At 37.7% G+C, this 25,974-nt stretch overlaps 1 protein-coding gene across 1 annotated transcript in view; it reads left to right on the top strand.

Moving 5' to 3' along the window:
* Positions 1–6,295: 6,295 nt before the first annotated feature.
* LOC128021233 (fibroblast growth factor 11-like) overlaps positions 6,296–25,974 on the top strand; it is a 31,507-nt gene continuing 11,828 nt past the window's right edge. Inside the window, exons 1-2 of the mRNA XM_052608290.1 lie at positions 6,296–6,839; positions 23,336–23,446. Of these exons, the coding sequence (XP_052464250.1) occupies positions 6,647–6,839; positions 23,336–23,446 (304 nt within the window). The 5' untranslated portion in view covers positions 6,296–6,646. The remainder of the gene's footprint in view (positions 6,840–23,335; positions 23,447–25,974) is intronic.

Below are 25,974 nucleotides of genomic sequence, written 5' to 3'. Positions count from 1 at the left end.
AGATGTGCTACATTTGGGTACCTTAGAAACTAAACATCACAGAAGTGTTGAGTTACAACACGGCACTGTGTTATCACACCATCTTCTCCCCATTTCGCTCTCACCAAACAAACACTGACATTCAAAACACACACACACACACATCTCCACCCACGGGACTTAACTGGCTCTTCCTCTCTTCTGTCTCCATCAGTATTTTGCTGAGGCTGTTTGAAGGGGCTAAAAGACTCCTCTCTATAGATTCACCCTGATAACAGAGACATCATACACGCTAAAGAAGGCAAAGGGCTGAGATTTTTATAACTATTTTTCTTTTTACTTTATTCTTTTAAATTTCATCCACTTAGAATACCAGACATTTACTACATTTAATAGTTGTTCCCTGCAGTTATTGTCTGAAAGTTGCCTTCAATCAATAACGGCACAAATACAAAATGACAGTAACTATTAAAAAACATGGACATGGATTAGATTCTGTTAGGGCTGCAATTGGCAGTTATTAGGCCCCAAAACAGGTTTATTGGTTGAAACTGTGATTGAAGACTCCAGGGTGAAGACTCTATTATGGTCTGTTTGAACTCTTACAAAATAATACAAATGTTTTATTTTACCATAAAATTATATTACCTGCAAAATATTTTGTCATTACAAAAAAAAAAAAAAAACATGCCTCCCATGGTAACGTTTAAATTAACAGGTTTTATATAAGACAGCACTATGGCAAAACTTTCATTTTGCACAATCAAAAAAAAAAAAAAGAAAAAAAAAAAAAATATATATATATATAATATATATATATATATATATATATATATATATATATATATATATATATATATATATATATATATATATATATATATATATATATCAATCACCTTTATTTATATAGTGCTTTAAACAAAATACATTGCGCCAAAGCACTGAACAACATTCATCTGGAAAACAGTGTCTCAATAATGCAAAATGATAGTTAAAGGCAGTTCATCATTGAATTCAGTTATGTCATCTCTGTTCAGTTGAAATAGTGTCTGTTTTAATTTGCAATCAAGTCAATGATATCGCTGTAGATGAAGTGACCCCAACTAAGCAAGCCAGAGGCGACAGCGGCAAGGAACCGAAACTCTATCGGTGACAGAATGGAGAAAAAAAAACCTTGGGAGAAACCAGGCTCAGTTGGGGGGCCAGTTCTCCTCTGACCAGACGAAACCAGTAGTTCAATTCCAGGCTGCAGCAAAGTCAGATTGTGCAGAAGAATCATCTGTTTCCTGTGGTCTTGTCCTGGTGCTCCTCTGAGACAAGGTCTTTACAGGGGATCTGTATCTGGGGCTCTAGTTGTCCTGGTCTCCGCTTTATATATATATATATATAAAGAGATAACTGAAAATAATCTGGTATCTGACTGGCATTATTATAAACAGATATCTGTAATCCCTTTACTATAGCAACTAAGGTATTTTGGTGGAAACTATGCTAAAAGTAATACAGTTAATGTCTGTGACAAACATTTTTGAAAAAATGCTAGTGCAGCATAATTGTGAAAAAAGTGAAGTGACATTCAGCCAAGTATGGTGACCCATACTCAGAATTTGTGCTCTGCATTTAACCCATCCGAAATGCACACACACAAAGCAGTGAACACACACACACACACACTGTGAGCACACACCCGGAGCAGTGGGCAGCCATTTATGCTGCGGCGCCTGGGGAGCAGTTGGGGGTTCAGTGCCTTTCTCAAGGGCACCTAAGTCGTGGTATTGAAGGTGGAGAGAGAGAACAGCACTACCCCCACCCACAATTCCATCCGGCCCGAGACTAGAACTCACAACCCTTCGATTGGGAGTCCAACCCTCTAACCATTAGGCCACGACTTCCCTATCAGCATGCAACAGCATTTCAGTAATTCATCATTGATCATCAGTAATCAGTAATAATTGGAGGTCTGGGGGCCAATGGACAGACATTTGCTACCCATAGTCAATAGATGTTTTATATACCATAGTCAATACCATACCATAAAGTATATTGTTTCGAAAGAGTACTATCAAATGTGATGGATGAATTTCAAATGTGTTCACATTTGCTCAACTAAGAAAAACAGGCATCATGTTGTTTTCATCTCTTATGTCTCTTCGTTGAGTATTCACTGAGCAAACAGTTTGTAAATGAAGATAAGCGCAAAGGCTGCAGACAGCACACCTTTTAGTGCACAAAGTTTTGTGGTTATTATGTCTGTATACAAAAAAAGTAGATGCTTTACAGATTCAATTGATGTATTTCTCTTTTCTGTGTGATCAAAACTGAAAGTGTAATTTAAGTTATTTTCGGGGTAATCAGGAGAAAATACCTCATAACGCATATGCGCGTTAAGCGACTTCAGTGGGTTAAACCACTATCAACTAAGGAGTCATGGAAAGAGAGGATGATTTACAAGTCACACATAAATATGCATGAAACTTTCGACTGAATCATTCACACATTGCCCAAATCCACACAAACATCATTGATATTAAAATCAGTGAAGCAAATTTAGGACTCAAGACTAATTACAAGCTTGTCTGGGTAAAGTAATAGCAAATTAAAAGCATGCCATCAATCTATTCTCTAATGAGATTCTGACCCAGAGGTCAAGGTAATTATATATATTTCTGAAACTGGAAAAAAAAAGTACAAGAGATATTTTGAATGCTTACAAAATGGAAAAGGGGATTACGGAAGAATATTTCCTTTCATCTGTTTGGGCAATGATGAATAAGGAAGAGAGACAGAACGAGAGAAAAGATGAGACAGACAGAAGGAGAGATAAGGTACTGGGGGAGACATAAAGACAGAACTGGGCCAGCTAGGTCGGGCTGAGCCGTGCAGACACATGGGGAAACAGGAGAGGAGGGTTGTCCGTGTTTGTCAGGGAGGTCAGGGAGACCTTTGTGGAAAGTATTTGCTTGGGAAGAGGGGAAGGTTAAACACATCCTCTGCCATGACAGAAACTAAACACTAAAAGTGAATGGGGACAGGGGCTGGGTTTTTTTTAATAAATTTTTTTTATAAAATTATGTGGTCCATAAACAAAAATCTAATAATCACATACTTTCTCAAGCATTTATTCAGTATCCTGTTATCAGTGTTATTAAATCATGAAAACATAAATGCCCTCTGAATGATCCATGTGCCACAGAGGAACACAACCATAAAACATTAACTTTTAAATAAAATGATCTGACTTGGATGCTATCCTTGTGTATCTACTGAGAAATCAAATTGGCAACTGGCTTGAGGCCAATACTTGATAAAAGCTGGAATTTAAAATAATTTATGATTTTCTGTGCTTTCTTTGATTGCACTGTCACCTTTAGAGAGCTTATGAGCAGGAGATGACATTCAAGGCTTTTTTCCTAGAAAATACTAATTAAATTATAAAAATATTTGCCCTTTTCTTAAGAGCCAGGAACTTGTTTGTCATCTGACAATCAGCAGTTGACAGACTGTGACCTTGTCTGTTGAGGGAACGGCATTTCTGAACCAAAGGTAAATCAAGCTGGTACTTTCTAGGTGCTTCCACAGCAGATTTCTCTGAGGATGCCAAATAAAATTTGATTGACTGACTGGCCTCTTGAATACTTGATTTATTGAGGTTGCGCTGAAGAGCTGCACATTTTTATGTTGTGGAAGCATCTTGCTATCGCTACAAGGTAAACAGCCAAGACAGATTCAATTACACCAGGCACATTTTAAACTTCTGAGCATTGCATATCCACACAATCAATGCTAATCACAAAACAGTTTGACTCAGAGATCATGGTCAGGGCTTTTCCCTCAAAAAACATTTCCACATCTCCTCTTAAACATCCACATGATCCTTACATAACCAAAAAAAAAAAAAAAAAAATTACACTTGTAAATTAAATAAATTTCTACATAAAGATTTATTGATAAATATGTAATATATATATATATATATATATATATTATGGATTATAAAAACGTCAATACACGGAGCTCTTAAATATTTTCTTTACAGTTCTTTTGCTTTAGAACATCTATTATGTAATAAATAATACAATTTCAATGGTGTCAATCTAATCTCATTAAAAAAGGAACTTTAATAATGTTTTAAGTTCTAACAAATAGGTTTTTGCTAAAAAGTGGCCAAAATGTAAAATAATTTGTTTATAATTTCTGCACAGGAGGGTTTCAAAACAAAAATTTTGAACAATATCAGTATCGGCAACAGCTATCAGCCAAAATGATTAGAAAAATATTGGCATTTCGGATATAGGCAAAAATAAAATTTTGTGCATTACTAAGTACATCCTTACTCACAATGGTCAATCCAGGACCAACAAAGCTGAACTTACTCCAAAACACCACCGTACATTTACATACAGTATCTGTACACACATGAATAATCACACTGTGATTACCCATCTCCTCCATCAGAGGATGCAGCAAATTACTTCAATCTGACATGCTTGCAAAGACTATACCAGATCACTCCAACAGTGTGAACCATACACCTGAAGCAGCTCTTTAAAACGTCAAACTACTGCAGTGTGCTTGACTGCACATTAGTCTACAGTATATGCACTGCTGTATTGTTCTTCTTTATCATTTGATGAAATACTGTTGTCATTGTAAACAGAGCATTTAAAAAAACATCTCCCAAACAAAAGTCTGCTTTTTCTTTACCACCCGCAGACAGGAAATCGTAAAAAAGTAAACTTTTACATAAAAAAAAAAAAAAAACATTTTACACCTGATTAGACTGATTAGAAAGTGTTAATGAATAAGACAGGCTTCTAAAATCTCACACTAAAGTTATGAACATATTTAATTAATCTGTACTGCTTGAATGTGAATGTGTATATATGCATTATAGAACCTTTGTTTGTGGATTGGGTCCTGGTCAGGCGAAGACCATTTCCGTCTCTAATGTGTCACTATTAATAAGAGACAGCTGCCCATCCTGACACACACTCTTAGTGCCTGTCTGTCTCTTTAAGCAAAGCACCCCTCAGGTCCCGCTCATTTCACATGCTGTATTTGCAGAATGCCAAGAGACTGGAAAATACACAGAGATAAAGCGAAACCGCAGTGATGTCAGAAATAAGAATGAAAGGTGGGGAGGTGGGGAGGAGGCTGAGTTAAAGATGCTTTGAGTCGAACAGCAATAAAGTAAATGAGGAAAAAGATGATAGGAGAAAAAAGATAGATAAGACCGAGAAAGTCTTTCTGTTTGCCTCAGTTTTACACCTTCAGCAAACGTCAAGCACTCCCAGCACACAGCCTGCACGAAACTGAACGCTAAACCAATAAAAGTGGTACAATCCTAATCCCCTAAAAGTGATTGTGTACATGAGGATGTATGTATCAGAGAGAGAGAGAGAGAGATGGATGAGGGGGATAAATGTGTGTGTGCGAGTGTATGAATTTGGCAGTAATAACTGACTCGGAACGCATGACTGCAATGTTCTTCCTGAGGTGACTGAAAACTGTCACCATTGGCACCTAAAGCGCTGTCTCTCACTCTCTCTATCCGTCTCTGTTTCAGTCTACCCATCAAGGACAGACACGGCAGAGTCAAGGAAGAACAGTAGGGTTAAATCTCTCCCCATCCTCTTTTTCTCTCCCTTCATCTGTCTGTTTTCTCCTCTCCATTGTTCTCATTCATCATATACTTGTTCTTCTCCTACTCTCTTTTACACTCACTCGCTCTCTTTCCCTCACTCGACTGTGCTCGCTCTCCCTCCCTCACTTGTTCGCTCATGAATGTCACCTTTACTGGTGGTAGCCGCTGGATTTGCGCACACACCCACATACACACACGCTTGCTGTTTTTGGGGTGGGGGGTGGGGGGGCAATGTACGGCTGTGGGGAGAGATAGCGTGTGCCAGAAGAGGCAGAAGGGAAATTTCTCGGAGTCCATTCTTCTTTTGCCGGCTCCCGTCCTGCGACTCTAGGGTTTGTTCATCCCAGCAGCTGAAGCACAAGTGCCTCTGGACGTGGGAGCACTGGATTACCGCTCCAGATTATTATATTTTTATTTTTTCCCCTCAGCACAACTAAAGTTAGCCATAGGGACTACAGGCTGACCATCTGCTCGTTTCTGACAGGATCTGTTCCTGATTTGAGTCAAATAATTCTGCTGCTGGTGAGTGAAGAACTTTCCACAGGGACCAGCCATGTGTGGGTGAGAAAGCTCATCGTTTCTGTGTGCTAAACTTTAGCTTTGTTTAGTGTTTTTATCTTTAGGAACAAGGGCAGGGGAATGTAAGGGGGGGGGCAAATATGTCGGCAATGTCGCAACAATGACTTTGTCAGCCTTTTCCAGTATCTTTTTGTGGAGATGTGACCGCGTCGATTTTCATTTTATGGATTTGCTGTGGTGTCAATATGCATTTAGTGAAACAAACATAATGAAGGACAAACCATGGACAGGTTGTGAGTGGAACAGAACTTAACCTCTTACCTTACTGGAGGGAAACACGTGGACACGTGAGGAACCTATCTGAATTCTTGGCTCACCGTGCAAGGTTTGACCCCTGACTTTTATCTTTTTGTGCTGCTGGTAAAAAGACAAGAGCATCCAGAGAGGGTCTCTTAAGCAAACAGAGACCCCCCTCCCAAAGGTGAGAGGGAGGGGGGGAAGATGGCAGCTCTTGCCAGTTCTCTCATCAGACAAAAACGGGCAGTCAAGGAGGACCAAGCCAACCGGCCGATAGCCAACAAACGCAAGCCATGCCCCAAGAGCAACAAGTCCCTTTGCCAGAAACAAATTCTTGTTCTCATATCAAAAGTACGGTTATGTGGCGGCCGCAGAGGAAGAACAGAAAAAAGACCAGGTAGGTTCATTTATAACATTTATTACAATGATTTTTTAACCACTTTTAACTGGTGGAACCAAATTCGCCAACTTAAGAAAACAAAAGGTAAACACTTTCATGCAAAACAGCAGAACGAAAAAGGATTTGACCTACAGACTGGTTTGAAATACAGTTGTCTCTGTGAAGCAATGCTTCATACATGTAGGTCACATAAAGGAGAACACCACTATGCTCAGTAAGTTGCAGCGTTATGGGATTTATTCAGACTTTTATAAGAAAGGAAAGGGTTTGAAGGCTATTTTATGTTATGAACAGAACCGGAAAAGGCAAGCCCTTTATAAGGTTTGATTTACAGTCTTTCAAAGTGTCCCACAAGAACAGGCTATTCTGGGTTGCACTAAGACCTGCCATTAGAATGCTAATTATTACCCCGAGACACATCATCACTTCTGTGTTCACACATGGGCAAGCATGTATGCATATTCGTATCTAATTTCCACTGTGTTTCAGAAAAGCTTGTTACTCAGTGGTGCCACGAAATTGGAAGTTGGACTCCGGCCATGTTTTAGTTCCGGTAACCTTGCCAGTGGCCAAAAAAAAAAAAAAAAACTCTCTGATTACAGCACTGATACGGAGACAGAAGCTTTGTGATTGTTATGCCAACCTACAGGGCAAAAATGCTAAACACCAGTGTCCACAGCTCTAAAATAATCTACCAGTTATATTGAAAGAAAAACAACTTTGTTTTGTGTCGCTGCCATTGGTTGTGACTTTCGTAATATCTTCGGGTAAAGATGGAGGACTTAATGCTTATGACATTGTGCAATTAACACCACAGCCTTCTAAACTAAATAACAGCATAATAAATAAAAGAACTGTCAATGTAAAAACAAAATGAGAGCGAGAAGGGATAAAGAGATAATTCAGTGAGGGAGTGTGTGAGTGCGAGAGAGAGTGGGTGTTTTGTATGTAAACGAGAATGATTATAGTCAGGGATATTAATCTGCCTCTTTATCTGCCTCTCTCACCAATGAACATGAAATGTACCACACTGCAATCATCAGAAAAAATATGGGTCTAAACAGAAATGAATGTGAAAGAGAGAGTACGTGTGCATGTATTTTTATGGTACTTAAGAAACACTGATAGCCTGTCCTGCTCCTGGGACAATATTCTGTAATATTTACAATCCTTTAATATAGTACCATTATCATAATGTGATTTATAGAGACATACTGAAATGCAAATATATTCCACACAAGCAAACACACAAAAACCGGCTCAGGAAATGACATATAATATTGCATTGCTAGCATAGGTGATATTTCTGAATAATTTCCTTATACTAACACTTACATCTAACCCTGCTACCAAGATTTGAATCCCCCTTGCTTGTCTAGACAAATTTATTCTAGTTAGTGCTGATTTAGTGCTTTTCTATCAGGAGTCAAGGTTTGGATGGTTAATACGGCCTGTTAGCCCTTGCTGGTACTTTTTAGGGGGGAAGTTCTTCTGAATACCTCAAGTTGTGACGTTCGAGTTGTGCTTCAAATTTCAATCAATAGCACTGTGTGTGAACTCAAGTGGCCAAAACTTGACGCCATGGGCGTCACCTAGCCACAGCAGTGTTGGTTCATGGGATTACTGCTGCATAGTCAGGTCAATGATCCATATACATCCATCATAACAATGTCAAGCCCCTGCTGTACCCACAACACCCTTCACACCTGTCTCCCTAAGTCTCTGGTTTAGGACGGGTTCCCTTGCAGCTCTAAGATGGCGTCGTGGTCTCACACCCTCTGAGGTCGGCGCTGAGTCTACTGGTCTCTCGATCGATGCAGCTCATTAACGTATACTGATTAATCAATGATCACCCTCTCCTTTTACCCAGTGCCCAATTTCACGCAAGGTGGAGATGGTATAGAAACGTAAACCACACACACATACCCTGTTCTCTTAATAAAAGAGGCTTTTTTACAGCTTTACAGTTTTATGGAGCACTTGGCTTCTGTAGGGAGTTTGGCTTTATTTAACAACAAATCTCCTTATAGAGGAGGAGAGAGACCCAGCGAGAGAGAAGCGTTTATTACAAGCAAAGCAGCAAGAAAAAATTATTTTGCTACATAGTACACTTGTTTATGTGTACATTCTGTTTAGATCTTAGACCAGCACAGGCAATGTAAAGGGTGCAAGCAGCCTATAATGTAGTATGTTTTATTTTAAAGAGTCCACTACCGATGTCATGATTTAGTGATTCCTGCCAAAAAACTGAAAACCGAGAAGGGTTACAGAGATAAGTCAGTGAGGGAGTGTGTGAGTGTTTGAGAGTGTGCGAGAGAGAGTGGGTGTTTTGTATGTAAACTAAAATGATTATTGTCAGGGATATTAATCTGCCTCTTTCACCAATGAACATGAAATGCGCCACACCGCAATCATCAGAAGAAATATTAGTATGAACAGAAATGAATGTGAAAGGGAGAGTAAGTGTGCATGCACTTTTATGATACTTAAGTAACACTGATAGCCTGTCCTGGGACCATATTCTGTAATATTTACAATCCTTTGATATAGTATCACAGTACCATAGTAGCATATTGTGATTTAGAGACATACTGAAATGCAAATATATTTCTGCACATGTAAACACAAAAACTGGATCAGGAAATGACATATAACATTGCATTGCTAGAATAGGTGATATTTCTACTTCAGGTCTTTCCTTATACAAACACTTGCATCTAACCCTGCTGCAAAGATTTTAAATCACCATGATTGTCTAGACAAGTTTATTCTAATCAGTGCTGATTTAGTACTTAACTACCAGGAGGCAAGGTTTGGATGGTTAATACGGCCTAATAATTTTTGCTGGTACTGTTTAGCGAGGAAGTCCTTCTGAATACCTAAAATTGTGACAGTGTTTGTTTCTTCAAAATTCAATCCATAGCACTGCGGGTGAACTTAAGTTGCCAAAACGTGACAAATTTGGGCGCTTACCTAGCCACAGCAGTGTAGGTTCATGGGGGAAAAATTGCTGATGCTACATACAGTAGTACACTTGTTTATGTGTAAATTCTGAATAGATCTTAGACCAGCACAGGCAATGTTCAGGGTGCAAGCAGCCTATAATGTACATTTTCTTTTAATAGCATCATATGATGCAATTTCAAGTTTTCCTTTCTCTTAGGAGTGTTATACGCTGTTTGTGCACAGATAAGATCCCTAAAGTTACAAGGACTAAAATCTCTAACCCAAAAAAATATTCTTTAAAAAAGTTTTAAGTTGTCCATGCCCTCTTAAAACACCTCACTTGAACACATGCCCAAATATCTACGTCACTGTGTGGGAAGATTTGGCTAACACTGCCAAATGTTTACGCAAAGAAAGAAGGTCGTAACTTTGACTCTGCTGTGTGTTGCTGCTGCCGCAACCATGTGGTGGGGTGTCATGTCGTGTATGTTTCGTTGTGAAAGCGAATCTACTTTGTATGGCCTTCCAAAAGAGGACACAACTACAAATCAGTGGTTAAGTTGTATTTACAACACTGTTCCAGAACAGTTCAACCCAAGTATTTGAATGTGTGCAGCACATTTTATGGAGAACTGTTTCCTTAACCTGGGAGAGTAGCCTATGCTGTCTGTGCACTAAGGCTGTTTGTATAAAGTGGGGCAATTCCAACTTTGCAAGAATAGTCTGGTGATCCTGATTCACAGACTGTAAGTATGTTTTCATATTTAAAAAAATTGCCACTTACTATTCAAACGTGAGTTTTGAGCAGTGTAGTGTAGTGCTTGTTGTTCGTCCTTTCTCAGATCACAAATGCAGACATGGTTTTATGTTTACGTGGCGCGATATGCAACACAACATGTTAAAAATACATGTAAGTCATTATAATCAGTAATTATATCCCCACTGGATGCAACAAAAACCTCATTTGTAATGGGTTTTAATTGGTTTTATCTCATCTCACCGGGACACATGGCATTACAGTATGTTAAGGGGCGTAACATTTCCGTCACATGCTTGAGGTTCAGCGAATCACAAGGCACTGGATAGCTGGCCAATCAGAAGGACAAGCTTTGTAAAAATGTATGCGTTTCAGAAATGCGTTTCTGATCACACGGCACAGTGTTAGGTAGCCTCTCATCCGAGTATTGAGAGTGCCAGGGGTCAGAAAGAAAGAGTGAGTGAAAGAGAGAGGGGAAGAGATAGTAATGCAGACAGGAAAAAAGTAAAGGAGAGATGGAAGAGGTGGAGGAGAGGAAGGAGAGGAGATAAAGGAGGAAAAGCGAGTCACTGCAAAAGACAGAAGGACGTGCAGAGGGAATTCAGAGGAAGAGAGAAAATCACTGATGACTAAGCAAAAGTTCTGGCAGAGATTATGTTAAATTAAAATTGTCAGCCTGTGCTTTTACTGCATGAAGTTTTTGTTTGTTTTCTTATTTTAAAACATGGTTAAAAAAATGTCTCTTATTTTAAAAAAGAGCATTCAGGGTTCAAGTTCTTAATGCTATGCTTAAGTTCAACAAACAAGCTATTGATTACCGCTGTAACACCTGGATAAATCAGACTATTTAAAGGGGTCATATGACTTTGAAAAGAAGAGCATTATTTTGTGTATTTCATGTAATGCCATGTTTATATGCGGTTTCAGAAAAAAAAAACAAAAAAAACAACAACATTATTTTCCATTTACTGTACATTATTGTTGCTCCTCTATGCCCGGCCTTTCGGAAACGTGTCTATTTCTACAAAGCTCATTGTCAAACTGTCCTTGCAAAGTTGGAATTGCACCACCTTATAGAAACAGCCTTTGTGTACAGCCTTCCTCGATTCAGGAAACAATCCTCCGTAAAATCCGCTGCACACATCTGAATATTTGGGTTGAGTTGTTCTGGAACAGTGTTGCAAATACAACTTAACCGCTGGTTTCTAGTTGTGTCCTCTTTTTTGAAGCCCAAACAAAGTAGTTTCGCTTTTACAGCATACAAATACAGCGTCTCCACAACATGGTGGCAGAGGCAACAACACTACAACGAGAATCTAAGTTAAGCCTTCTTTCTTTGTGTGAACGTGTGAACTTTGGGTGACGTTATGCAAATCTTAAAATTGCATCATTTGACCCCTTTAATCCAACAGACGATCCAATCTTGTTATATGCTGTAATGCTCTAGTACTGTAAGAAAGTATGTTCTGTGGCCACGAAAACTTTATTTATTTATATAGTAATTTATACAAAATAGATTGTGTCAAAGCATGTTTACAGTGTTAAACAGGGAAAACTTGTGCTGATAATACAAGAGAAAAAGCGAAAAGTCGGTTTATTCGTCAGTTCATTGTTCAAATTCAGTTCATTGTTGATTCAATGATTTCATCGTCCAGTTCACTTTTCTTCACCGTCATCATCCAGTTCAGTTCTGAGCAGTTGGCTGTCTGGTGCAGTCACAACAACCTGGAGCTCAACACGCTCAAAACAGTGGAGATGATCGTGGACTTCAGGAGAAAACCCCCTGCTCTCCCTCCACTCACCATCATGGACAGCACTGTGGCTGCACTGGAGTCATTCAGGTTCCTGGGCACAACCATCTCTCAGGACCTGAAGTGGGACATTCACATTGACTCCATTGTGAAAAAGACCCAGCAGAGATTGTACTTCTTTCATCAGCTGTAAAAGTTCAACCTGCCACAGGCACAGATAACACAGTTCTACTCAGCTGTTGTTGAATCGGTTCTGTGCTCTTCTTTAACTGTCTGGTTCGGGTCACCCAGCAAATCAGATTTAAGAAGACTGTATGGACTGTTAGGACAGCAGAGAGGATCATTGGTGTGCACCCACCCAGGCTTCAGGACTTGTACAACTCCAGAGTGAAGAAACGGGCAGGTAACATCATCACAGACCCCTCTCACCCCGGACTCAACATGTTTGCAGTTCTCCCCTCAGGCAGACGCTACAGATCTCAGTGCACTACTAGAACATCTAGGCATAAAAACAGTTTCCCCCATGCCATCTCCAGCTTAAACAGATAACATATGTGATCAGTAATTCATTTCTGAAATTCATTCTAAATCTTTAATTACTGTATTAAATACATATGCATATCTCTTTATCTATACAGTTCTATATAGAGTAAAAAAACAAAAAAACAAACAAAAAAACAAATCACAAATCTGTACATAAATCAATCTAATGTTCTAGAATCATTCACACATTATTTATTGTTAAGTCTTACTATTTAAATGTTTATTTTTTTTTCCAGTTCTCTATGTCTGTATCAGGAGCATGTTAAAAACAAAAAAAGAAACAATTCCTTTTGTGTTTATATATATATATATATATATATATATATATATATATATATATATATATATATATATATATATATATATATATATATTATGTATTATTATAAGAAGGTGATGTACAGTATTGATTATCAAGCTGCTGGTACATCAATGATGTTTTTGTTCTCTCTCTGAGCTCACAACAGCACTTGTTCAAGTAATAATTGAATTAAGATGTAGTTCATTAATGATTTTGTTAGTCAACAAATGAACTAAAGATGTACTGTGCAGTTGCCTCTCTCACGTCCCTCTGGACAATCCTAGAGATGTGAATATAAATATTGGACGAGAAAATTAAATATGACAGAAATGTAAGAAATAAAGGCATCATGTTACTGGAGTGTTAACTCTATTGATCACCATGTCAGGGCCAGGGGGACGATTTGTGATTGACCATCTGAAAGAGTCTAATAATGTGACAGGAAAGAACCAATATGTGACCATACTGTGCATGTTTTATTGATGTTAACATTAGCCGAGGCATTCTCAAAGGTAACAGCATTAATCTGTTCTATCCTTCGCCATGAGGCCCACAAAAATGATCTGAGAGTTTGGAGTTTCCCCTTTACAAACTCTTAATTGAATAATTAGCGCATTCTGTATTTGACAGGTTGCAGATGGGTCACCAGTAATTCAGATTTTAGACTTAGTTTTATAATACATGAACTATATATATATATATATATATATATATATATATATATATATATATATATATATATATATATATATGTATATATTATGGACTTTTCCACAATGACACTAACACTCCAAAAAGTCTTCCTGTTCAGCTCCAGTTTGGAAAAATCTCAGCTGCAGCAATCACTGCTCACTACCATCTGTATGAAATGATTATCCGATTAGTTTTGCGGCTGCTACAGCAGCCAAACCAGTTTCCCAGACTCTTTTGTTGATAATGAGGGCACCAAACAGACAAACACCAGCTTATGCCGTTACACAACGAAAGATTGAGAAGTGTTTCAAAATCTAACAAGAATTTAATTCCAGATGAAAAGATAATTAAAGCTGAAGGGACTGATGCTTTTGTTTTGAAGGTTTATTCAGTGATGCCTCTGGGTTGGAGTGCTGGACTTGTAGAAGCGGATTGTAGAAAAGTTTCATCATTTTGGAAGAGATCAGATTAGGACTAATTTTGCCTGAACGAGAGAGAAAACAAACAAACAAGCAAAAAAAGGCATCACTGAGATAAATGCCACTAGCGAATTCATGCTGGACCAAAGAGCCATGTATCAAATTCATCAGACATAATTGATTCCATTTACCAAAAAAATAAAATAATAAAATAAAATCACTATAAAAGGAAATGAGGCTCAAAAATTGGCATGAAACAGAGATGGAAATGTACCTTTAGAATGCTAAATTTGGTATTTGAGGCAAAAATTAGTGGAGTAAGCAGAGCTTTGTAAGAAAAGAAGAAAGAATGCTTTATCTATATGGAGCTATTCAGTTCTAGCACAGCCTGCTGTCACCTAAAAGGACCTTTATGAAAAAATAATATAAAAAATAACCTTTTAAAGACAGGAAAAGCAAAACTAAGTAGTATTTTTTATGAAGGAAACAATGCTGTAGCAACATAACTGCATAAAAACAAAATGGAAGCTACAGTACACTTTTTCCTCGTTTCAAAGTCTTTGCAATCTTCAGGTGTGATATCCTAGTATATTAATTACAGTAATACAAATGATATAATTTACTCTAATGGTAGAATAAGAAGTATTGATCACTTGTGTTCAGTAAAAAAATACCTAATATAAAATATCTAAAATGTATTTATTTTATCTTACCTCTTTGGCAGTTCCTTTAAACCTAAAATTAACAATGTTTATGTTTATGTGCTTGAAACCAGTAAAACAGAAAATAAATGTAATTCTCTGAAAACAGTTATTAACAGACTTCAACTTTATATATTAATCTTGTTTAAAGTATATTTCTTTTGGGAAACAACACATTTTTGCAATGTGACGTTTTGATGCACACTTGCACATATAAATGTAGAATGAGAAATTGCTATAAGAGAGTCATAATATTACTGTTCATGTCTCACAAATCATGTCTCAGAGAGTAAAGGAATTTTGGCACCTTTAGGTACTGACAGAGAACACCTGGGCTTTATTTACCCTGAAACCATGAGTAAATGCATCAGAATCGGAAACACCCCCATGCCCTGTCGTCCCACTGCCTAATGACATTGCGAATGACAAAGAACGCCTTATTAGGCTCTCTCACACAGCAGCTGAAATTGAATTTGTGGATACTTTGATTAAACCTGACAAGGACAGATTGAGTTTGACCTATAACAAGAGGGAGACACACAAAAGAAGTGTGTGTGTTTGTTTTAGAAGGGGCAGAGGATAAGGAGCAGCAGACAGAAAAGGTAGACATTTACTTCAGTAATTTCTGAGCGCTTAAGTGCTGGTGTTGACGTCGTGAGTGGGCAAAGCTCCATTACTGTTGGGCTGTCATCCCAGAGAGTCAGATTGCTTTATAGTTACATATCACACATCCGCCACTACAAGTACCGGATACAAACCAGCTTGTAAAATCTCCTTTCATCCAAGTTTTGTACATTCAACAGCCTGCCCCACATTATTAAAAAAATGCTAGTCATCATTTATCCTTTCAATCTCTCATTTTGTCAATTCAAAATAGACAATAGCTGATATAGATATGAATAGATATGGTTGTCATCTCATTGGACGGTCACTTGAGGTCACACAATGATGACAAGGCCATGTCAAACAATAAAGAAAGAAGAAAGACTGAATATTGGATTATTGATCTCCAAAATATTAATACCCATAAACACATAACGTGCACCTATTTGGGACTTGTGAAAGAAATAGTGCAATGTAAATGTAATTGTTTTTGAAAAGCGTTAAAGAGCCACACAGATGGGAAATCAAAAATTACCTGTATTATAATATATGATGTAGATGTCCATCAGTGTAAAAAATGTGCAAAGTGATTAAACCAAAAAGTACACGATTTATAAAGTTATTGGCTTCTAAAGTAAGGAGTCGACTCTGAATCGCTGAAACAAGTCGTTATAGATTTCAAATCTTTTGCCCATCTCTATGTACGTCACTAGGAACACTTTGCATAATAATCTCCGCCTACCGTCTTAGGAGAAACAGAACTCTGAGCTGCCCCATCCCCCCACACAGACGCTCTGGGTGGTGTGAGAGCATCATGTTGAGGAGACAGTGTGTTTTTAATTGTAAAGGCAAGTTTGTTTTAGTTTCACTGCCAAAGAATGAAGATCAGAAGAACCAATGGCTAAAATTCATTTTTACCACAATACCAGAGCAGTACAACAAATCCCTTTTGTTGTGTTCACAACATTTCACTGATGACTGCTTTTCTAATCTCGGTGAGTACAGCGGGATTTTCAAAGCGTTTGGCCATAAAAGAGGGTTCATTACCAACTTTATTTAGACCAACGAGCATCTCCGAATCACAACGCGAAGTATGATTATGAAGTTATGTGTTTGTTTTCTCCCGAGCGTCTTATCAGTATGTGTGCTGTCTGCAGCCTTTGTCTGCGCTGACCTTCATTTACAAACACATCATTAAAATGAAGTGTAACAAGTGCTGATAACAGATATTCTGTGATAAAATAATCCATATGAAAACAACGCAATGTCACGTCTCCCTTCATTATATCTAATGTGACCACGCCCCCGCGCTGAACACGCTATTCAGATTCAAACTGAAGTGCGCGGCTTGAATACACCCACACAGAAGAAAAAGCAGCAAGACTGTTCAAGTTTTTTATTTTACTGTTTGCTTCGCGATGAGAGGAATAAGACATAATTCACCCCAAAAAGATGCTAACGCATAGTTTACCGTGGAGGTGTGTGCCGAACGACCAATCAAAACTGACTATGTCAGTTGACCAATCAGAACACAGTATGCTATCGAAAGGTGGGGTTTAAAGAAACTGAATCTTTTGAACAGCTTCGCGTGAACCGTTTGGGGATCTCTGAGAATTGAGGTAATTTTAAAATTATATTTTGACAAAATGACAATGTTTTTTAACCTTGGATGGATTTAAACCTATTGTACAGGATTTATAAACAGTGATAGGAAGCTTAGAATTTTCATATTACTGGCTCTTTAATGGATGTGTGTTAAAGCAAGTCAGTGTTTTTTATATATAGAAGTATAAGTAAATTGGGTCTGCTGTGATTTCTTTTCCAATCCTTTTACGTAATATGATGCACTGGCATCTCTTGTAGAAACTGGAGGGGGTGTTTATGGGGAGGCCCACGGTTTAAGACATTGAAAACCCCTGCAATAGAGAAATAAGAAATGGGGTAAGATAAGAAAAAGAACAGACCAAGAGTAAAGATCTGATGAAAGAGGACGAAACAAGAGAGGGAAAAGAAGAACGAGAAATGTGAGCGATAAGCGAGGGAAAACCGCCAAGAGCTGCAGAGAAGGAGAGACAGCAGAGAGAGAGTGGACTGGTGGGGAGTCCTAATAAAGGTTGAGGGAAGCCCTGGAAGTTTGGCCTCAGTCAGCGTGGGGAGTCACAGATGCCCTTGGCTGCTTGCTGAAGCAGCGCCTGTAATTATTCTGCACTCTCTTATCATTACTGGGTAAGCTGGCATCTCAGCAATAACGTACCAGACACTCTGCCCTGAGCCTCCCCTACACATACACACAAAAAAGCACACACACAAATACAAATTCCTTGAACATGAATGTAAGATTACTTGACAGTTAACCTCTATCGATCCTGTGAACACCAACAGGAAAATATGGTGCAACTTTTGGTTCTGTTACAGTGTGACCAATCAAACCACGCACACATAATTGAACAAACACATAGTGGCTTCATCTTGGTTATTGCATTTCATTTTCTGTCTGACTTTGAAGAACTGCGATGGGCACTGCTGCATTTTAAATGAACAGCCAGAGCTCTGAATACAGCTGGCTGAAGAGGACATCCCGCTCCATACAAGAGTCCCATATTACAGTGTGTGTGGTGATATGGCAAGAGGGCAAAAGATAGGCAAGGGACAACGCTGGAAAGCATCAGCAGGAACATGAATATCATTACTGCATTTGCATCACTGTCTCTAGTGTAGGGAATATCAATGCTTTACTATTAACGCAAACATTGCTTAATTCTTCTCCCCGTGGGGTTGGTTGTATACAGAGGATTTCTGCTTTAGTGAGGATTGTTGCTTTATATGTTGTATGTTTGCTGTTTATTTTTCTAATGTTTGTCACCCTCATAAAGGCCATGTAACTGTAAGAGAATCCCTCAACCAATCATACTAATTAAAAGTCATTGATGCATTAGATTAAATTAGAGAAAAGCTGTGGTGAAAAGGGGATCACTGCACGATTGGTGCAGAGATGAAAAGAAAGAGAACATGAAGAATTGCAAATATTTTCTTTTATGGGTAAAAAAAAATGGCACAAACAGTATTGATAATTTGACGTAAGCAACACTGCTCCTCTGGACTATCGATAAAGTGGATAACCTTTGCCTTAAAGAAATAAAACAATCAAAATGTACTCTGGAAACCACTCATATTCCACACAGCCTGTATGGTAACCTCAAAATGTTTAATCCTAAAAAAAGAAAAAAAGCTCAATACAAACACAAGCTTGTTTGAACAGAAGACATGATGAAAATGTTAAAGTTTTAAACCTGTTAACATTTAATGATCGTTCCTGTCCTGTTAAATCAATAACCATCATAAACTAACCTCTCAGTTGCTTTATTCCTGATGTCTGCTGTGGTGCAACTGTAAAGTGCCTCACTGTATGATGAGCTGAATGTGAAGTGAGCTTTGAAGAGTTCATCACTGGTGAAAACAGATTTGTTCCTTTGGTATCTTGCAATCTCAAGAAAGTTCCACTTTTTCAAGAGCTCTTATTATTTATCCCTTTACTTTAACTCTTTGCCAATTTAATTAGTTGAGTCAACAGACAAATGATGTTAATGAAATTAATTGTTAGTAATATTGATTTGCACTGGAGCAAATGTACTGTAATGATGCTTGACTGGTTCATAAGACTACATAGTTAATACAGAAAATGCATTTCTCCATAATTATTTAATTATTTATTTGTATTCACTATTTTATTCATAGATTCGTGGACAAATCATATAGTTTCAAAAGAATTTGCAAGTATTGTAGCTCCCTGTTTTTATTTTTTATGGTATTTTTGCATCCTTGAAAGCCCTAACATGCTGTCTTTGTAATGGTAAAAGAGCGACTAATTCAATTCTTCAGAATTTCTCCTTTCTTGTTCCACGAAAGAAAGAAAATCATATGGGTTTGGAACTCCAAGATAACTGTGAGGAGATGAGAAGCTGAAAGATAAATAATGACAGATGAAATAAATCAAAGATAAACAGAATTCAAGCATTTGTTTTTTGCCGTAGCAGCGCACAGTCACTTTGCTAAATCCTGGCAAACAGTATTTCATCTAATGCATGTGAGTCTGAATGAGAGAGAGAGAATAAAAGCTGGTGGCTGGTCCTCACAGGCAAGATTCGGCACGGCACTCCAACCGTCACTTGCTGTATCTCCAGCGTGGAGTTGGCAGCAGCTCAGTGATCTCTGACAAAATTACCATCTGTATCAGCCTGGAACTGGACACTGCGCACTTCCACTCCCCACACACACCTCACCTCCACTGGATAAACAGCACCCGGGGGGACGGGGATCTCTTTCTCATACAGTTCTTTGTAATCCAGTTCCCAGAATAGCACTTCAAATCTCTTTCTCTTCTTTTTCTCTCTATGTCATTAGTTTCATTCCTTTCCATTTTCATTTTTATTAGAAACTCAACAAGGCAATTGCATATAAATATAGAGCTTAACAATACCTGGTTAGCCAATCATCTATACGCATAAATCCCATGTGAAAAACTACTCTCAAGTAAATGGCATGGTGACTAACTATGCAAATCTAAACACTCTCAATAGATACTGAGAGCAACCCACCAGTTACTTGTGTTCCTACGCAGGACTAAATTAGAACAAAATGTCATGCTGCATTAAATGCTGCTAAACACCATGTTGGCATGCGTATTTGTGTTTTCTGTCGCTTTGCTGTGTCATGCTGGTTTTTGGATGTGGTGTTGAAGAGGCACGATAGCCGCAGTTTCCCGCTCTTTAACAGTAGCGTGGGATGGTGTTTGCAACCCAGTGCTTTATATTGATACTCTAGAGTGAATCATCAGTGTCGCATTCCATTGGAGGAGTGCTGTGATTCTGATTAGCCCTGTCATGCTTCAGCTGTCTATCAAATGAGGCTGTCAGTGTATACTTTATGCCTGTCCAATATGTATAGAGCCATCTTCTCTAATGAAATTATGTCATATGCATTCCTTCCCCCACCTCGCTTGCAAATAATCACTTGCTTCCCCTTTTGGTTGGATAATGCATTATATTATTACACCATATGGGTAATTGTAGGAGAGATGCTGGAGAATGAGTAAGAGACCAAGGGAAATTAATCAGAAATATTGTCATCGTGAATTTCATGTCATGTAAATGACCGAGCAAATTAATGGGACACTCAGAATTGGGAGGTTGATATTTCCAGATGAAAGAGAATGGAAAGCAACTCTTTGATATTTTGTAGCAAATGGTATTGCAAAGTTGTTGCAAAGTAATTATATTAGTATTATTTGTTATATTTTACAGAGCTTATAGTCAGCTAGTGTAAAAGCTAATGACTCACCCTTTGCGGTTTGCTTCATACTAATTTACTATCTCCTAGGTAACATGCATGAATAATTAATATACGTTGTGTAATGTAATGCAGGTGTATTCACTTATGCTTATCCATTTGTAAAACAGAAAAAAGAGCCTTTTCCTTATGTACTTGGTTATTTGTTTTGGCTCCTTTTATGTTTTTAACATAAATGTGTGACATATCATAAAAAAGGGGTAGTTTTGTCCCGGGCTTCGACATTTATTAAAACTGACAGGCATTTAACAATTTATTTTAATTATTTTTTTTATAAAAGTCACATTACAACTGGCCTGGAAACATTTATTTTTTATGGTTTTCAGATGCTGTATAGACAGTATTGTTTTACATTTGCCCCATTTATTACATTTAGCTTCCCATGTGTACTTGAATAAAGAATAATTTCCTGTTCCTATCAACACTTCTTACTGATCTCAGACCAGAGATAAAACAGCAACAACAAAACTAGCACATACACAATCAGAAACACACACAAACCTGAGCTTTGCAGCCTCTGTGTCAGTGGAATTTACAGTATATCAGGATATACATGGGTGAAATCAATACAAGCTTTTACCAGGTCTTAGGAAAAGTTCAGCAGATTCCACCACAGTTCTCTCCACTGCTAAAGGTGACGTGACAACAAAGAGAAATGACACACACATAAGAACACACACTCACTGTACAAACGAGAAAAGATCTTCATATCCACTTGTGATTGGATCACACAACCAACCATTAATAAAAACAAAGCAGTTCTCAGTTCATTTTGAGTTTGACATGAGGAAGCATGCACATTTGAGACTGACTGTCTTTTTAACCCACCGGCCTGACATTTATACAATACAAACCTTTAACTCATATCTTTCACAGCGGAAGCTCATAATAAGCCAGCCTACTCCTCCAGATAATCGCTTTTAAATTACCCTTTTCCTTGAGAGATTTCTTTCATTTGAATTTCACTGTAGGGGACAAATCAGCTGTTCCTAAGAAACTGTTCTTAGCATGGTCACTACCGCATCTATTTTATTAGAACTAGTCTGTTCACAAGCAACTTTCGGTTTAGCATCCCTTTCACTTGTTTCTAAAATCTCTAGTCTCATAAATAAACTTGCGAGTAAATTTTTTATAGAGTAGCAAACACATTTTATTTGCAAAAGTCCTGTAGAGACCAAAGCTTCTCTAAAAAGAAAGATTAGGTGAACGCCAATAAAACATTATGGGATGGACGATGAAGCGTTCAAAGTAAAATGGTCACAGGGACTAAGAGAGCAAATACTGCCTTCAAGAAGTTATACATGAGCAAGTTTAAATGTCAAGTGCATTGTGAATGCTAAGTGTTCATGAATAATGCATTATCTAAATGATATGTGAGGCCTGAGAAAGGTGGTCTATTCTGATCTGACCCTTCAGGTCTCTGAGGCAACTTCATGTGAGGAAGAAACAGCTACGCTCTGGATAGCGATGCTAAATTAGTCCAGTTGTTCTCTAATGGTTGGTCTGGGTGCAAAACTGTGATTTTTAATGGACATATGAAATCAGTTCCCCTCAAGGTGTTCTAGCAGAGTAACCACAGGTATTAATAGTTAATGTGTTGAAATACATGTTCCACAAAAGGTTTGACTACCAGAAAGTGTTGCAGTACATTTTGTATATTATATTATGTTGTATAATTTTAAACCAATAACACCTCTTGTTGTTAAAATTTTTCTTGTTGTAAACTGTTGTCCTGAGTTTATGTAAAAATAAATAGGTTTATTAAACCAAGGATTTCATGTTTTATTAGCCAAAACAGTATTATTAGCACTCAAATTAATGCATGACCCAGAATAACTGTACATGTAAGACTCTAATACAATTATAAAGTAGTTATGTTATCACAAATAAATGTAAAGCCTCTAACTGGCTGCGTTTATAGTAATATAGATTACACAACATTATAATATTATTTTCAAATCAATTTTTTTTAATTATTTTATTTAAAATTATTGTCCCCGGATTAGTAGGGTACTTTTGTAATAAAGTATCATTGGCGCGGACAGATTTTAAATATCAATTCCACTTAAAAAGATGCAATCTAATCCTGTTTACATGAAATAAGCCTGTTCCTGGGCAGGTTTAAGATTTATGGTTTATGGACCTGTTGCTTTGACAGCAAGTCCAGGATGAGCTTTGAAGAACCAAATAATCAAAGATCATGCCAAATCATCAGCTATCAAATCCAGTTAACGGAGTTAGCAATGTATGAAGAACAGACCCTGTCTCAAAAACATGTGCACAACATGGCAACATGACCTGTGCAGCATAACTGCTGTTAATGAATAGACTCTGTGTAATTTTTAATGATGCTGTACCTGTATAGGTCAAGCTGGGATGTTTTCTTCACGGACTAACGTTGTGTGCTTGTGATTTGTATTTTTGTCTTTGCAGATCCTCAGCTAAAAGGCATCGTCACCCGTCTGTACAGCCAGCACGGATACTACCTGCAGATGCTGCCGGATGGCACCATGGACGGCACAAGGGAAGAGAGCAGCTGCTTCTGTAAGCACGTGTTCTTTCTCACTCGTTATTCACAACTGACAGGCGCAGTGTGTGACCTCTGGTTGGTCAGATGTAGAAACTATTGAGGTGTGTCTGTTTGTGTCCGTGCCTGTGACTGCTAGACGGACATAAAACAAAATATCTGTCAGAAACACACAGTGGTGTTTCGTTACTAAGAGGTATTTTTGGGACAGACTTGATCATCACGCCGGAAATAACGGTCTGGTCTGGTTGCTTTTGATTATGCCTTCTGGGCATAAGACAATATATACATGCTTATTTAAATAATGTATACAGTTGTAATAATACATAATGTTCCATTTGAAATAAGATAACAATTTTAACACATAATAAAACTGCGTGAGTTTCAGATTAATTTACAGGTTTAAATATAAATACTAGGTTTACATATGACTCAGTAAAGCCCTGACATTTGGTCCTATTTATTTAATTAATCATAATGCGATCGTATTATTCAACTCGCTATTATTATGTTTGAGATATCAACCACTGGTTGATGACCATAATGTTTGTATGAACTGTAGGTAACAATTGGTAAAATGTTCACCTAGTTCATAAAAACTGTAATGATACCTACACTTCAATATTTTCTTCTCAGCCATGTCATTAATTGCTCTTGAGCGAAATCTCCTCCCATCCGTTGTTTGACTGGCATTTTGCAAGGATTCCTGGGTGGGTAAAGTGTGCGGAGCCTGCATCTATGCGGGATTTGTGGAAGACTGAGCACACTTCAAAGTGTTAAAATGCTGAATGAGACTGAGGTGAGACCATGCAATTTAAGTCCACGAGACCGAAAGGGAAGTGCGCCATTTGGGACAGGGCCTACATGTCACTTCAGATGCGGCTTCACAAAAACACACTGACCAAAGTATGGTCTAATTATCAACAAATCCCCCTCTAAATAAATAAATAAATAAATAAAAATCTATCTTTTTGTCAATATCCTGCACCCTTAAGTCTTAAACATAATGATTCAAAGTAGAACTGAGCTGGGTATTACAGCCTGTCTAGAGCTGTACAGTATATCAATTATCAGCTGATTTTATTATTATTATTATTATTATTATTATTATTATTATTATTATTATTATTATTATTATACATTTTTTATCAGAATCGACTTATATTAAACATTTAATTAAATTTAAATTACCATCATCTAACACTCAAGTTATATTCTTGAACATCACTAATAATGTAATAACACTTAAATAATATAATATTCAGCAAATCTTCCAAAGGAATATCCACTTTTCATATTTTACATTACAATTTATGATGCCTACATACACTTGTAGCAGTTAAAAAGATACATTTCTAGTTTTTAATGTTTTATTTGTAACTAATTTAGAAAAAAAAGTATAGAATTTGTATATGAATTCATTGTTAAATGGTTGCTCAGAATTAATTCATTTTTAATTAGAGTTGCATTTTCAGGCTTACATGCAACCACTGGTGATGCAACAAAGTTGAACAGAGTTTTACTGTATGTAAATGAGCAGTTATGCAATGCAGTGGCCACCAATGGGAATGCAGAGAGTGAAAGACATGGGATTTTATTACTATTAGCAACCAACATTATCACAAACTCTAGCAGTTAATTCATGAATGCACCTTAAACGATCCAAAGAACCATTAAACAAATATTTACTTTTAACAGTGTAGAACATGCATGTATTCTGGAGTCAAGCCTAGATTTTGATATCGTGACACATTTGTGCATTTCTGGAAGTCAGTTCTTTTGTACAGGTTCAGCCTGAGGCCTCAGTGGTACGATGTTGTATTTTATGTTGAGTCACCATAACATGCTGTTCATAAAGGGGAAGAGACATTGAAGGAGAGAGGAAAACATGCCAAGGAGAGCTGACATGTGAAGCGTCATGAGTTCTTGTGCCTTTTGTAGCTCTATGTGAGGTTTTTTTTTTTTTTTTGAGTGTGTGAGTAACAGATTGAGAAGTATTTTATTGGGATGGCAGTTGTCAGGGTGCACAAGTGTAGCACATTCCAGCCTGGGTTGTCAAGAATTAGCTTACATGTCATGCTTGTCTACTGAAATGACTGTCATACATATTAAATAACCATACGACTGCGGCGTCCCATGAACATTGTGACAGGGAGGTCTGACGTGAATTCTTAACACTTCGCACCCAATGAGGTGAATTTGATGATGCTAAATTGTTACGATACTATCCGACACCAATTAGATACAGTCATATATCTGTCAAACTACAGCAGGAAATCTCACTGAAGACTAAATGCAGATATATTTAGCCAGTGTTCCTCAGCCTGTGAGGGAATATCTCTCTCGCTCTCATTGCCTGGTTTTATCTTCTGCTATCTCTCAGAAGCATTAACTCTGTGATGTTCCTTGAATGATCCATATCAAACACAATCCATCTTTCTACCAAGGAGAACAGAAGTAGGACAGATAGTCCCTCTTGTATACCTTCCCCCATCTCATGCCATTATCTTTTCCATCCCTGTCAGTTTTACATCCACTCTTATGT

This window comes from Carassius gibelio, chromosome A10, assembly GCF_023724105.1.
Source record: "Carassius gibelio isolate Cgi1373 ecotype wild population from Czech Republic chromosome A10, carGib1.2-hapl.c, whole genome shotgun sequence".
NCBI lineage: Eukaryota > Metazoa > Chordata > Actinopteri > Cypriniformes > Cyprinidae > Carassius > Carassius gibelio.
This window is presented reverse-complemented; position numbering and strand designations above follow the sequence as displayed.